The sequence below is a fragment of the Bombyx mandarina genome, chromosome 24 (genome assembly GCF_030267445.1).
Source record: "Bombyx mandarina strain Sakado chromosome 24, ASM3026744v2".
NCBI lineage: Eukaryota > Metazoa > Arthropoda > Insecta > Lepidoptera > Bombycidae > Bombyx > Bombyx mandarina.
Genome location: NC_143230.1, coordinates 1,140,219 through 1,153,862, shown reverse-complemented (window position 1 = coordinate 1,153,862; position 13,644 = coordinate 1,140,219). Strand labels below are relative to the sequence as shown.

The following is a 13,644-nucleotide window of genomic DNA, read 5'->3' as shown; positions in this document are numbered from 1 at the left end:
GAAGTTCAATTAAAAATATTGAACTGTTGATGCTTAAACCAAATAAAATGCACCTTTAATGTCGCTAAAACCAAATAAGCCTTCCAACCCTCGATATATATAACGTAAGTACATTAAAATTATACCTAACGACCGATAGGTGTACATTAGCTATTCCTATCACACTCCAACAAATCGGCCGGTGATAAACTTTATCCATTATTCAGTGCAATTTGCTTTTTAATGAAAAAAGCAAAATCATCAAATTAAAGAGTTTGATGACGCGATGTTACAACGATTAAACCTCTCAATTATGAGCAAAAGTTTGAAAATGCTCAATCTAACCGGTACTAATAAGTTTAATGTAAGCTTAGAACTTGATAGAACATAGAAAAGTAAATCAGAGAGAGAGAGAGAGAGAGAGAAAATGTCTTCCAAAACCAAAATTTGATCGTTGCAATGTTTCAGTCAAATGACGCCAGTAACCATTATCGGTGATACAAGTGAAAAATTTATCCAAAAGACCTGTTTGGTCAGGTTCATCAAGAGTCCGTATTGGGGCACGTTGCCTATGCAATATCGGCCCTTGACGCCGTGCCACCACTTCCTGCCCTTAGAGCTCTCTTCCATCAGGAACGACCTGAGGTAGTGATCCGCGGGGCAGTAGTCGAAGCCGTGATAAAACCTCTGGAAGGTACCTATCCAGGGCATGTCTTCGAAGTATGCTGTTCTATAGCTGTGGGCGATACAATAAAGTCATCAATATATCTGTCGCCGCAAGACGTGTTTTACTATTGAATTAAGGTTGAAGGTTGACGAGCATACGTTTTTCCTGACGGATAGTGTTTATTGTCGCTTATGGACATCAACAGTATCGGGTGTGTACAGCCAAACCCCCGCCTAAGGCGTACCTAACGTTGAACGATGCTGTGCGAAATCTGACGTGACTACAAGCTGACCATCAATCTAATGTAACTATACTTGAGACCTTAGAACTTAAATCTTAAGGTGGGTGGCGCATTTACGTTGTAGATGTCTATGGGCTCCAGTAACCACTTAACACCAGGTGGGCTGTGAGCTCGTCCACCCATCTAAGCAATAAATAAATAAAAAATCTCAGAATATTTTTGTGATTCTTGGTTTTGTTATTGTAACGTAACGTCATCTTTTTAATAATAATTTTTACCATACTTTGGGAGGTACGAACGACAAAGGAAAGATCTTCCACTGGACGGGCGATATTATTGAGCAACCGTATGTAAGCTTATCTTAAAACGGTCATTAACGAGATTCAGGCATCTCTCAAATATCTTGTGTTTTATGATGGTTACCCGCGTTACACTACAAACGTTCCTTAGCAGAGCCTTAATGAAGAGAGTAATGTTGAAGAAGGGCCCTTATTGAATTTACCAAAAAAGCCAACAACTTGAAGATCACACTCTGCGACCCAAAACAAGCTAAATGACACCAAATCATCATCACTTCATCCTCACCCGTCGTTCTTCAAGTGGTGGAACAAGAACGTCGTATGGTCCATGGTTTTGTCTTTGGGAAAACTCTCCCAGTCTGGTAGCTCTAGGCCGGTTAGTATCGGATACAGAGCGTTCGAAGTTCCTTCGCCCACTATGTTATAACTGAAATGCCAATGACCGAAGCGCTAAGTATAATTAAAGCTAATTTTATTATAATCGCTTAATACCGGTGCGGTTGATTTTGAGCCTTTTGATATACTGAGATTTTAATTATTTTATTAATAATTTGAATATAATAAATAATTTTTATATCCCTCGGAAGTAGATTCGGTACAGATGATTCGCTGCACGTTTTTATTGTATTTATTACCAAACGGCAAACTTTACTGCTATTTAAAATCTAAGTCATGAAAATCAAATGGCAAAACCTTCAAAAGCTGCGGATGTAACCGGTTAGTGCCAAATTAGAAACAAAAAAATACAATATTTTCATGATATCACTGTGAAGCATCACCTTGAGAGTTACCGACATATTCCCACTACACGTCCACTCTTCCTCATACCTTGAAACTATTAGAATCCTGACTATTTGACCACATGTCTTCGGCACCCAAAAGAAGGTAATCCTAGCTTGCGCCCTTTAATGTGAACCATTTGTCTTCTGTTTTTCTTCTCATATAATCACATAAATGCAGGTAACATTCCCATTGTTCTGATTTGGTCAACAACTGGTTACAAAAATCCCTATATTCAAGATACCCAGCAACATAATGGGGACAGACTTATTAAATTATTGCCCTGTCATAGGTCTTTGATAAATGTGCCATATACCAATTTTGTAGTAGGTGAATATCACGTATCAAATATTACGTTCTATAGGCGAAGCTAGTAAAATCGAGTAAAACAAAAGCTCACCTTTTCATAATAGTAGCATTAAGTACGTCCTTAAGGAATTTGTATGATTTGGGCATCTTTCTGATGAAACCGTTGCGAGATGTCGAATCGAAGCCCAGTATTAGTATATCGGAGGTGTTTTCGCGACCGGCTCGACTCACGAGGGGCTTAGGTACTGGACGCAGACCGGACTTATAGCCGAACCATCTCTGCGATATTATACCTAATCTGGTACGAATGAAGTATCAACATAAAATATTTTTGAGAGCAAGGATAGAACGATTTTTTTTTATTGCTTAAGGTGGGTGGACGATCTCATAGTCCACTTGGTGTTAAGTGGTTACTAGAGCCCGTAGTCATCTACAACGTTAATGCGCCACCCGCCTTGAGATATAAGTTCTAAGGTCTCAAGAATAGTTACAACGGCTGCCCCACCCTTCAAACCGAAACGCATTACTGTTTCACGGCAGAAATAGGCAGGGCGGTGGTACCTACCCGTGCAGACTCACAAGAGGTCCTACCACCAATTAAATCCATCCAAAGGCCCATTGCGATCCACAATGAAGGATTATGTAATCACTTGTGGCATTGTAAGATCGCATGGTTGTGGTACCTTCATCATAATAATATACATTTTTGCCGGAAGCAACCGGGTTGAATTGACAGTTGTTACGCAATAAAATCACATTCGTGATATCAGTACGGTTATTATACGGTAGGCAGCGACTCACCTATGCCCACGGCATTGCTGACATCCATGGGCGACAGTAACCACTCACCATCAGATCGGTCGTATGCTCATCTGCCTACAATAAAAAAACCATAGCTCCAGCCCCAAAAACTGTTCAACACCCAGTGAATCGAAAGCCGGTCCGCCGAACCAGTGCAATAAAAACCAAGACACCGTGTTCAATGAACAATTTGCCAAACCAAAATCAAAACAAAAATAGCTACAAATCAAAACCCTGCTGCAGTCTTCAACTTGCTCTTACCAGAAACTGTTTGAGTAAGCCGAGACAGAAATGAAACGCGTTTTCTCACAATTATCAATCGTCCTCACACCAAACCTTGAGATGAGCACTCTTATCGTTTCAAAGCCACCACTTGACCTGAACGTTGTTGACATTTAAAGCCGAGACAAACTTGATTACCCATTCTTATCGACGCCCTTACACGAAACCTTCACATGGTCGCTGATATTCAAACGATACGATCCATTGCCGTAAACCTTAACCGGATCGCCGATATAATAATGCTGATCGTTCACATGGACGATGTCCTTGTAATTGCACACCACATCCTTCATTCTGCTCAAAATCTCCTTGATGACGTAGCATTTTGAATGCTGAAAAACGATATTGGGTTTTTGCAACTCATGTTCTTTTCATTGTTTGTCGCGAGACTGTCACGCGTTCCAACTTTGAAGGGTGGGGCAGTTATTTATTTATTTATTTATTTATTTATTTAAGGATTACCGACAGGGTTTACAGTAAGACATAAAATAACATTGACATGTATAGAGCAATTGATAACTGCAACTCTAATTATAGGCAATCACAGCATGCATTACATTAATATATTAATAGAGATTTAACAATACTATTAATAATAATAAAAAATTATAAAACTTAGATGGGTGGACGAGCTCACAGCCTACCTGATCTTAAGTGGTTACCGGAGCACATAGACATCTACAACGTAAATGCGCCACCCACCTTGAGATATAAGTTTTAAGGTCTCAAGTATAGTTACAACGGCTGCCCCACCCTTCAAACCGAAACGCATTACTGCTTCACGGCAGAAATAGGCAGGGTGGTGGTACCTATCCGCGCGGACTCACGTACCTATTCAGGTCTTAAAGTCTGTGGCGGCATTTACGCCATGTCTATAAGCTCTGGTAGCCGCTTAGACTACAAGCTCGACGTCCACTTGAATTCCCATTAATTTAAAAAACGGTAATTTCTCTGTGAGCTGATGAAAAGACGCATGCTTTGTGAATATTAGCCGAGGGAAATCTAATAAACGCAAAGCCGTCAAGTCCAACGTAGAGTTAATTTATTAACAATAGATTACTCATGTATGACATCTGTTGTTGTGAGTGATTAGGATTGGCTTGAATAACAAAACCTTACATTTTCTTAAAGTACCTAACTTACGAGTAAATTAAAACACGCAGGACTTATAACAAGCCGCAACATTTGGATTTTTTGTGTCCTAAATAATTTCTAGTCGCAACATTTGGACTTTTTGTGTCCTATATAATTTCTAGTCGCAACATTTGGACTTTTTGTGTCCTATATAATTTCTAGTCGCAACATTTGGACTTTTTGTGTCTTATATAATTCCTGTTATGTTATACCATAATAACACACTTCATATTTAATGATGGTATTGGTTGACCTCCATGTATACTAACTACACTGCGATCCCTTTTGAGGAATAGCATAGCCGTCATATAATTAGGCCTCAGACCTCATGCGTCAAGGTTGGAGGCGGCGTTCAGGGCATGTGATATCTATAAACTCCCGTAAGGCCAAGGCGTCCGTAATCCCGTAAAAGTGTACACATATTTATTTTACTAACATAACAATCGACCCAATCTAATCCTTCGCAGACAATCTTCGGTGTCTCCTTAACATATCTCATGGTCACATCGGAGAAGGGATCCAATTGGGGCATATCGCAACCCGTGCCTTTATCCCGTTGCAAAAACTCTTCATTCATACGTATTTGATTCCTATAGATTTTCCAGTAATTTAACAAGTCTTTAGAAGCATCGTGTTCGAGTCGATATATAATTTATTTCAAGAACATCAAGATTAAGAAGGCAGCGGCTTGGCTCCGCCCCTGGCATTGCTGAAGTCCATGGGCGACGGTAACCAATCACCATCAGGTGGGCCGTATGCTCGTCATTATATTTTATGCTCGTCTTTATTCGTCGACATCTAAATGTTGTCCTAACTACAGTCTATATTTCTATAAAAAAATCAGGATCTTTTTTTTATTTTTTATTGCCCTAGTAGGCAGACGCAGGTTATTACCAGAACCTCAAGATACTGTTAGTTCGTTCTGTGTGAGATGAAACGTAAAAGACAAGATATATATTTTTTATAGAAAAATAAACTATAGTTAGCACGGTATTTAAATGTCGACGAATAAAGCTTTAGTTTTTCGCGGCAAAAGACCGTTGGAAATAATATAGTGACAGTAAAAAAACGTTTCTAGTATTTAGGGTAGGAGAAGGTAACGGAGCTCAACTTGAGAGACTTAGCCAACACTGGCCCTAACAAGAGCAGTGCTTCGCTGAATCTACCACCGAATCGGAATCAAGATCTACCGAGAAGATCCGGCGAGAAACTCAGTGGACTGTGTCTGTGGGTTATGTTGCACGTCAAACCCTTCCGTCGCACTCCAAGAGTTCGACGAGAGCGGTAACCGATGCTTGATATCCCTAAAAGGACCAAAAGTATATCGGGAGGATCCGAAATGACGTGTTTAGGGTGACGGGCGAGTGTTGCCTGGTAGTCTGGGTCAGATATGGAATTAGATACATTAAATTAAGGAAGTCGCTCAAAAAACGAGCGTCAAAAAAAACTTTGAAAAAAAAAACGTTCTCGCAGGATTTGAACGCTGGTCATTCAACAAGAAAACACCGGACGTATTACCCTTTAGGCCGCGACAATTTCATCAAGCTAATAGTTTCTACTGACACAACTTACGTTTTCTCGTTGAAAGGAAAAGGTTTCAGAGGCTCCCTGTAACCGGTGAACAAATAAACGACGCTGGTGACCGTAAACATGGCCAGGAGTGCAAAAAAACAATGTTTTTGGCTCCTTAATAAACGTTTCCAGAACACTGAAGTCTGAAATAATTAATTTTATTAATGAAGAGTCCCGTCGATGCGGATTCTGGTAGGACGTCTTGTGAGTCCTCACGGGTATGCACCAACATCCCGTCTATTTTTGCCGTGAAGCAGTAATGCGTTTCGGTCTGAATGGTGGGGTAGCCGTTGTAAGTACACTGAAACCTTAAGAGTTTTTATCTCAAGGTGGGTAGCGCATTTACTTTGTAAATGTCTATGAGCTCCAGTAACCACTTAACACCAGATGGGCTGTGAGCTCGTCCACCCATCTAAGCAATAAATAAATAAAGACTTCAAATGTTTTATCTTTTAGTGCTTACTTTGTTGAAAGTGCCCATAGAAATCGGCTATGTAAACAGCGCCACCCACCTTGAGATCTGAGTTCTTTAGTACAACAGCTTTAGACACCTTCAAACCAAAACGCATTATTATTTCCCTGGTATTAAAACAAAAATTATACGCTATCTTTTCGTGGCGTTTCGGTTGCCTGTTACGTAATAATGTAGTAATGATATCGTATTTCAAAGATATTTCATTGTAAGATTGTAAATATTTAAGGTACCTAGGCGTGTTTTGATGAATCACTCAGCACAAAGTTTATACGTAGTACATAGGTACTTACACGATGATGCGTTTAAATAAAAACATTAGAAAAAATAGAGGCAGAAGAATTTATGACGCTACATGGATTACGGTTTCTGTTGTATGTAGATTACGTGTTCTAGATTGATCTTTGAAATTATATGTAGCTTTTTTTAATTATTATTTAATGATCACCTTGAAAATGTTTTGGATATGGATATGAAAATGTTTAGTAACTTTAAACTAGAAAATCGATTTCATCAAGATATCGCGTTTCGTTGGTCAGAACATCGCCAAAAATTTTCAAATTTATTAGGTATTGTGAAATAGAATTTGTCCGTTTTTGGTTGCATTTGCAGACGAATGAGCCTTTGTTCTGTGATCGTAGTGTAGTCACTCATGGGCATCAACAATACAAAATGGACCGCCAGGCCCATAAGCCAAGCCACTGTTAAACGCTAACACGAAATTCAAAATGGCAACCTTTATCCACTAATAGCAGAAGTAAGTGTTCTGTAACTAATAGTTAACATTTTACATACATTAATTAACAGTGATTTGTTAATTAATTTTAATGAATTCCGATGCGTTAAAAATTTCATAATTTTGGACATAGCAAGCTGAAAATTTTTTGACGAACTTACATGTTTTAATTCGTTTTTATACAATTGTTTTAATTATAACTTTTAATATCATAACATCGTCGATGGGATATGATAATATTTTTTATTGTGATAAGTACTTACTTTCCGCCCCAATGAAGCTGCACGCCATTTTGCAAACATTTTAGTAACCATATATAAATAAGAACTTCGGACATTTGGTTCAAACCAAATGAAATTAAAATGACATTTAATTTAATGGCGGCGATATTTCATTTGACAAAACAGAGATTTTTGATTTTTTCTTTGTTTAAACACTTACTGCAGACCTACTAGGGAAAAAAACGAGAAAATTCTATATTTTTTTATGTATTACTTCCTAAATGTTTGATCAATCGTTAAGAAATGATAAGCACACACTTATATTTATAAAACTTCAGTTTTCATTTTATTCTTATTTTGAAAAGGGCGCCATAACGAGACTAAAGTTTTTTTCTTTTCTTTTTTTATGGCTCGCCAGACGGAAGTTCTTTCGTCCTTTTTTACTTCTTTATTTTTTTTAAATTTACCCGTTTGTTACTGCAGCGCCACCCTTATTTAGTAGATTTTAATGGACACTTTTTCACACACAGAAACTCTTCTTACCTCTACCCTCCATAGTTTTAGCTATGCACCTTTATGTAACAGTTTTAATGTCATTGTCGATAGACGTGGATTATGAGAGACCTAATTTATTTTTCCGGAGGCCAATGCTGTTCTCAACCTAATAATACATAATTTAAAAATATAGGAAACTACTCTGCTCAAGTATTGAACGTAAAGTTAATAAGACCATCATTTATAAACCCATATTAAGGTAAAATAGACAGAATGTAATGCAATAACAATAATAGGTAGATAATGGTTATGCTTTCATTTAAAAACCATAGACGAAATGAATGGATGGAAAGAATAAAACAATACTAAAAACGACGTCATTTTGAGTTATTTATTTAAAAAACAGTTTTCTGTTTTTAACAAAAACAAATCTACAAAAACTAAACCTTAATCACCAAAACAGGGTACTGGATTGTAAATCAACTTCACAATATGACCAACAGCGATATAAATAGGTTCATTTCTATTATTAAAAGTCAAAGCTCTTAAATTGGCTAGTTTATCAGATTTTTTATCCAAAGCAAACTTGTATTTGTTATAGGCGTACAGACCATTTTTCGTGCAAACGTAAGGTTTATAATATATATCTGTGGCTATGCTAGTAACGGAATAACCTTCGTGTATATTAATAACTGTAGTGCCCAATTGAACGCGAAATAGCGTTTCCTTATCCAAAAACAGTATATTATTACCATCGTCGAGCATCAGAGCGTCAACTTGTACATTTTGTAACTCCATAACCGGAACAGTCACGCCATTATCAAACTTAAGCGCCTTCCTGTTATTGTTAATCATATACAAAACATCTTTAAAGAACAGATACCTAATATTTTCAACAACAGGTAATCTTTCTGGTACTTTGTTCGCGTCACTAATGAAAAACAAACCGTCAGAGCCGCCGACGTAAATGCGATTTTTCGATCTGTCATATGCCAAACCCGTAGCGTTTCGGATACTATCGATAATGCCAGTTTTTTTTGTTGCTATGTTAATATAACCTAACTGCCTCGTCGGGACATATGCTAATTGATCGAATGTGAAGTATAACGTGTTTTCGTTATCGTTAAATACTATCTGATATATTCTGGTAAGTCCTTCTTTGATTATTTCGACGTTGTAATAATTTTGATCGATGTATATCCCTTTGCAGTACTCGTCAGCTGTCGTCAATGTTGCAATCAATAATAATATTAATAACTTCATTTTTGCATTGGGTACCTGCAATTTGTAAAAAAGTTGTGTTTTGAAAATTGTGATGATGTCTGTTAGTGGAAGCATAAAAAATAAATGGTCTAACTGGGAATCATAGCTTAAAGAAATAAATTGAAACATATATCCTTAATTAGATTATAATAACTTTGTAGCTATAGAGCTTACGTTCAACTCTATACTTTAGCATCGGCTCCACACGTTGGCCCCAACGTTGAGCGGTTAAATTGGTGAAGTGTCCACACGTTGACTGATAAACTAGTTCTTTTCCGTCAGAGCCAACGTGAAGATGTACGATACCGAAATTGAAATTGCTCTAAGCGTTTTTTCAGTACCGAGTGCGTATAATTTATAATTGTTATTGAAAAGGATATACTATTTATATCAATCCTGGAAAACATCATTGGCAAGCTGGACTTTCACAAAATAGGACTTTGTATAAAAGGAGAATATTTAAGTCATCTTAGGTTCGCAGACGACCTAGCACTTCTGTCAGAGACGGCCGGCCAGATGCAATACATGATAGAGACTATACACCAAGCCAGTATCAAGGTGGGGCTCGAGATGAACCTTACTAAAACCAAGATAATGACCAACAACAGATGGAAAAATCCTATAAAAATCAATGGAGAGCCACTAGAATATGTAGAGAAATACATATACTTGGGAAAACTGCTAAGTTTTGCCAAAAACAGCGACATACTAGAAATGGAAAGAAGGGTTCAATCGACATGGAATAAATTTTGGAACCTAAAGGAAATTTTCAAAAGTAATATGCCCACAGACATCAAAACAAAAGTTATGAACTCAAGTCTCTTACCATGCCTGACGTATGGGTGCCAGACGTGGAAGTTCTCCTCTAAAGCCACAAAAAAAATCAGGACCTGTCAAAGGGGGATGGAGAGGAGCATGCTCAAAATAAGGAAGATGGATAAGGTAAGGCATACTAAGATAAGAAGAACCACTAACGCGACCGACGCCCTGACTTATGCACTAAAACTAAAATGGAAATGGGCTGGCCATGTCGCGAGATATACAGACCAGAGATGGACTGCGAAAGTTACATCTTGGAGCGGCCCAACGGGCAAGAGAAGTCGAGGGAGACCACTAACCAGATGGGAAGACGATCTTAGACGAACAGCTGGCCCAAACTGGATAGACGTAGCACAGGATAGAGACGCTTGGGCATCTTTGGAGGAGGCCTTTACCCGATCCGGGGTTCTTGCTAACTAAATTTTACTGATTTATTACAAAACTCTTTTACATTCTAAATACTTATACATACATTTATATTTATTATATATATATATTTTCTTTAAACTTTGTAAAGCAAGAAATAAAAGGGCTTATTATTATTATTATTGAAAAGGACTGAGCAAAGCGCTCACATGTGCACGGATCGCGAACGGTGGCACATATTCCTTTAGTAAAACCGATACTCGACGGCCAACTACCAACAATCGCTCCAACGTTGGGGCCAATGCATTTTCTAGATCCACACGTTGGGCGAGTGGCGTTGGGGCCTATGTTAGGGCCAACGTATAGAGCCGGCGTAGCTCGTTAAAAATTTACTCCCGTGAATCGTTACCCGATCGTATAGAACGAAATGCTTAGTTGTTCCATAGTAGGCACAATAAAAGAGGGTGGTACCGATGAAAAATACGCGCAAATATGGGATCGTAATTACGCGCGTTCACAACGCGTCAGAAGAAAAGAAAAAAAAAACACAATATATTTTTAACATTATCAACATTAAATACATTTTTGTATTATCGTGCGCTAATATTAATTATCAAGACATTCTTTGTTCAAGAAAACATAGAAAAAGTCGTTCTCAAAAAAATAAAAACAAAAAAATTGTCTCTACGAAGAACTTTCTCGATAGTATTCCATCACGCACGTTTCCTATAGACATAAATATGGCTATAGCGATGTCCTCTTTTAAAATATCGATTGCTTAATACAAAACAAACCTTACTTACCAGAATAGAAATCGATTTGTTCTCGATTACGCAACACAAGCGACTACAATGAAAATTTGTATCGCACTGGCCGATGACTAGTTCGTCAATAGTAAAATCAAATATAAGGCCGGTTCCCACTGACCGACTTGCCGCACAAAATTTCAATACACGAAAACTAACACGTATAATTTTATAAACAGATACTAATGTTCCGTCTAATGTTTTTTCTTCCTACCTATGCTGATAGGCTTGAGAGGCTATTGTAGCTTCTCCGTGACGTGTAGGTGAGCTCACGGGGCTTAAACCCGAGTGTTGCTAACACTGGTCCCAGCAAGAGCAGTGCTTCGCACAATCTACCACCGGGTCGGAAACGCGAACCACTAAGAAGATCCGGCGAGAAAATCAGCGGGCTGTGTCTATGGGTTTCGATGAGAACGATGACATACAGTCATCATTCACGAGTATTCCTCTCTTACCGAGCAGATCTTTCAGAGTCAAAACCGACATCCTTAAAGAGATTCTCCAAGTAAGCGTATGCCGAAACATTGACAAATAAAGTTTGATTGTTTTGTTGTGATTAAAAGGATGTATGGAGATACTTCAAACAATTATTGAATGAAGCTTCCCACATCTTACTGGTAGTAGGAAGTCTTGTGAGTCCGCACGGGTAGGTACCACCAGCCTGCCTATATCTGCCGTGAAGCAGTAATGCATTTCGAGTTGAAGGCTGCTACAGCCATTGTACTGTAAAAACGGAGACCTTGGAACTCATGTCCTAAGGTGGGTGCCGGGATTTACGTTGTTAATGTCTACGGGCTCCGGTAATCATTTAACACCAGGTGGGACGTGAGCTCATTGTCCACACACCTAAGTAATCAAGAAATTTATATACTTACACATGTATATACATATATGAATGTCCCACAACATAAATTTATCAATAAACATAAATATGTTTCAATGTGAACTCACCCTATAACAGATCTTGTAGGGCAGTGGGGCTATATTTTTATAGTACGATCAATGATGTACTTGTATTTACAATTTTAATGTCATAGGTGAATTTTTATCAAGTTTTAGTTTAAGCTTTGTGAGTGGCATAGGTTTAGGTATTGGGACGATTTGTAAAATTAAGCTAAATTTATGGCAATAATTAAATTGATAGTCCTGTTATGTCAGGAAGAATACGGTTAGACCCATAGATCTTTTTTTTGGCTCTATATATATATGAAAATTTTGCTTACGTAAGATTACAGTTACGAAGCACCACAATAAGATGTAAAGCAGAATAATATATTTAGTTGATTTGACCACTGAGTTTTTCGCCGCATTTTCTCAGTGCGTCGCGATATCGATTTGGTGGTAGATTTAGCGGAGCACTGCTCTTGCTGGGACCAGTGTTAGCAACACTCGGGTTTAAGCCCCGTGAGCTCACCTACCTGACCAAACCTGAGCAAACCTGAGCCGTTTGAGGTAGTCCACCATTCAAGGTTAAGCTAAAACAGCTGCTCGAGGCTACAAGAAAATAGCCAAAATTAGTTGATGGTTAGGGTGTCACAGTTGCACCTTTTTTTCCTACCTAAGCTGATGGTCTAGAGATACCATATCAGAGCAGCTCATACCTACTTGTTAGGTTACGCTGAAATAGCCTCTCAAAGCTATCAGCTTAGGTAGGGAAAAAAAAAAAGAAAAAAATTGAGGCTTAGAGCGTCAAATCTCAATTTGGGTGGCGTCATTTACATTGTTCACGTCTATGGGCTCCAGTAGCCACGTGACACCAAGTATGCCGTGAACTCTTCCTTCCATCAAAGCAAAAAAAAAGGTAGGCTGTGGGCTCACTCATCTATGAATTTTTAAATCTTTTATTGTTTAGGTGGCTGGATGATTTTACGGCCTACCTGATGTTAAGTGGTTACCGGAGCCCATAGATATCTACAACGTAAATGTCGCCATCTACCTTGAGATACGTTTTTTTTTTTTTTTTTATTGCTGTTGTAGGCAGACGAGCATACGTGTTCTAAGGTCTCAGTTTCAACAGTACAACGACTGCCTCACCCTTTAAACCGAAATACATTACTACTTCACGGCAAAAAAAGGCAGGGTGGTGGTATCTACCCGTGCGGACTCACAAGACGTCCTACCACCAGTAATCACGAAAATTATAATTTTGCGGGTTTGATTTTTTATGACACGATCTTATTCTTTCACCGTGGAAGTCAACCTGAACATTTGTTATGTACCTACGTATCTTATTAGAAAAACAGACTTAATTTCTTTTTTCCTAATTTAACTTTTTTCAAATGTATCCTATATAAACTTTGTTTACTGGGTGGTAAAGGTTTTATTTGTGTAAGAAGAGAATTTCAAGCTGTACAAGGTTAAAAATAAATAAAGAAATCATTTACTGTTATATTTAGCTGTAA

At 38.1% G+C, this 13,644-nt stretch overlaps 2 protein-coding genes across 2 annotated transcripts in view; both read right to left on the bottom strand.

Annotated features, from left to right (window-relative positions):
• The window catches only part of LOC114248614 (uncharacterized), a 29,399-nt gene extending 21,795 nt beyond the window's left edge, over positions 1 to 7,604 (bottom strand). Inside the window, exons 1-7 of the mRNA XM_089737978.1 lie at positions 7,536 to 7,604; positions 6,065 to 6,207; positions 4,929 to 5,082; positions 3,497 to 3,690; positions 2,367 to 2,573; positions 1,473 to 1,613; positions 505 to 715 (exon numbers count right to left, since the gene is read on the bottom strand). Of these exons, the coding sequence (XP_089594104.1) occupies positions 505 to 715; positions 1,473 to 1,613; positions 2,367 to 2,573; positions 3,497 to 3,690; positions 4,929 to 5,082; positions 6,065 to 6,207; positions 7,536 to 7,586 (1,101 nt within the window). The 5' untranslated portion in view covers positions 7,587 to 7,604. The remainder of the gene's footprint in view (positions 1 to 504; positions 716 to 1,472; positions 1,614 to 2,366; positions 2,574 to 3,496; positions 3,691 to 4,928; positions 5,083 to 6,064; positions 6,208 to 7,535) is intronic.
• Positions 7,605 to 8,365: 761 nt separating this feature from the next.
• On the bottom strand, positions 8,366 to 11,392 carry LOC114248624 (ommochrome-binding protein). Its single transcript, XM_028181917.2, has 2 exons — positions 11,240 to 11,392; positions 8,366 to 9,266 (listed from the first exon to the last, which is right to left on the bottom strand). The coding sequence occupies exon 2, from the start codon at positions 9,249 to 9,251 to the stop codon at positions 8,436 to 8,438; it is 816 nt and encodes a 271-aa protein (XP_028037718.2). The 5' UTR covers positions 9,252 to 9,266; positions 11,240 to 11,392; the 3' UTR covers positions 8,366 to 8,435.
• Positions 11,393 to 13,644: the final 2,252 nt, after the last annotated feature.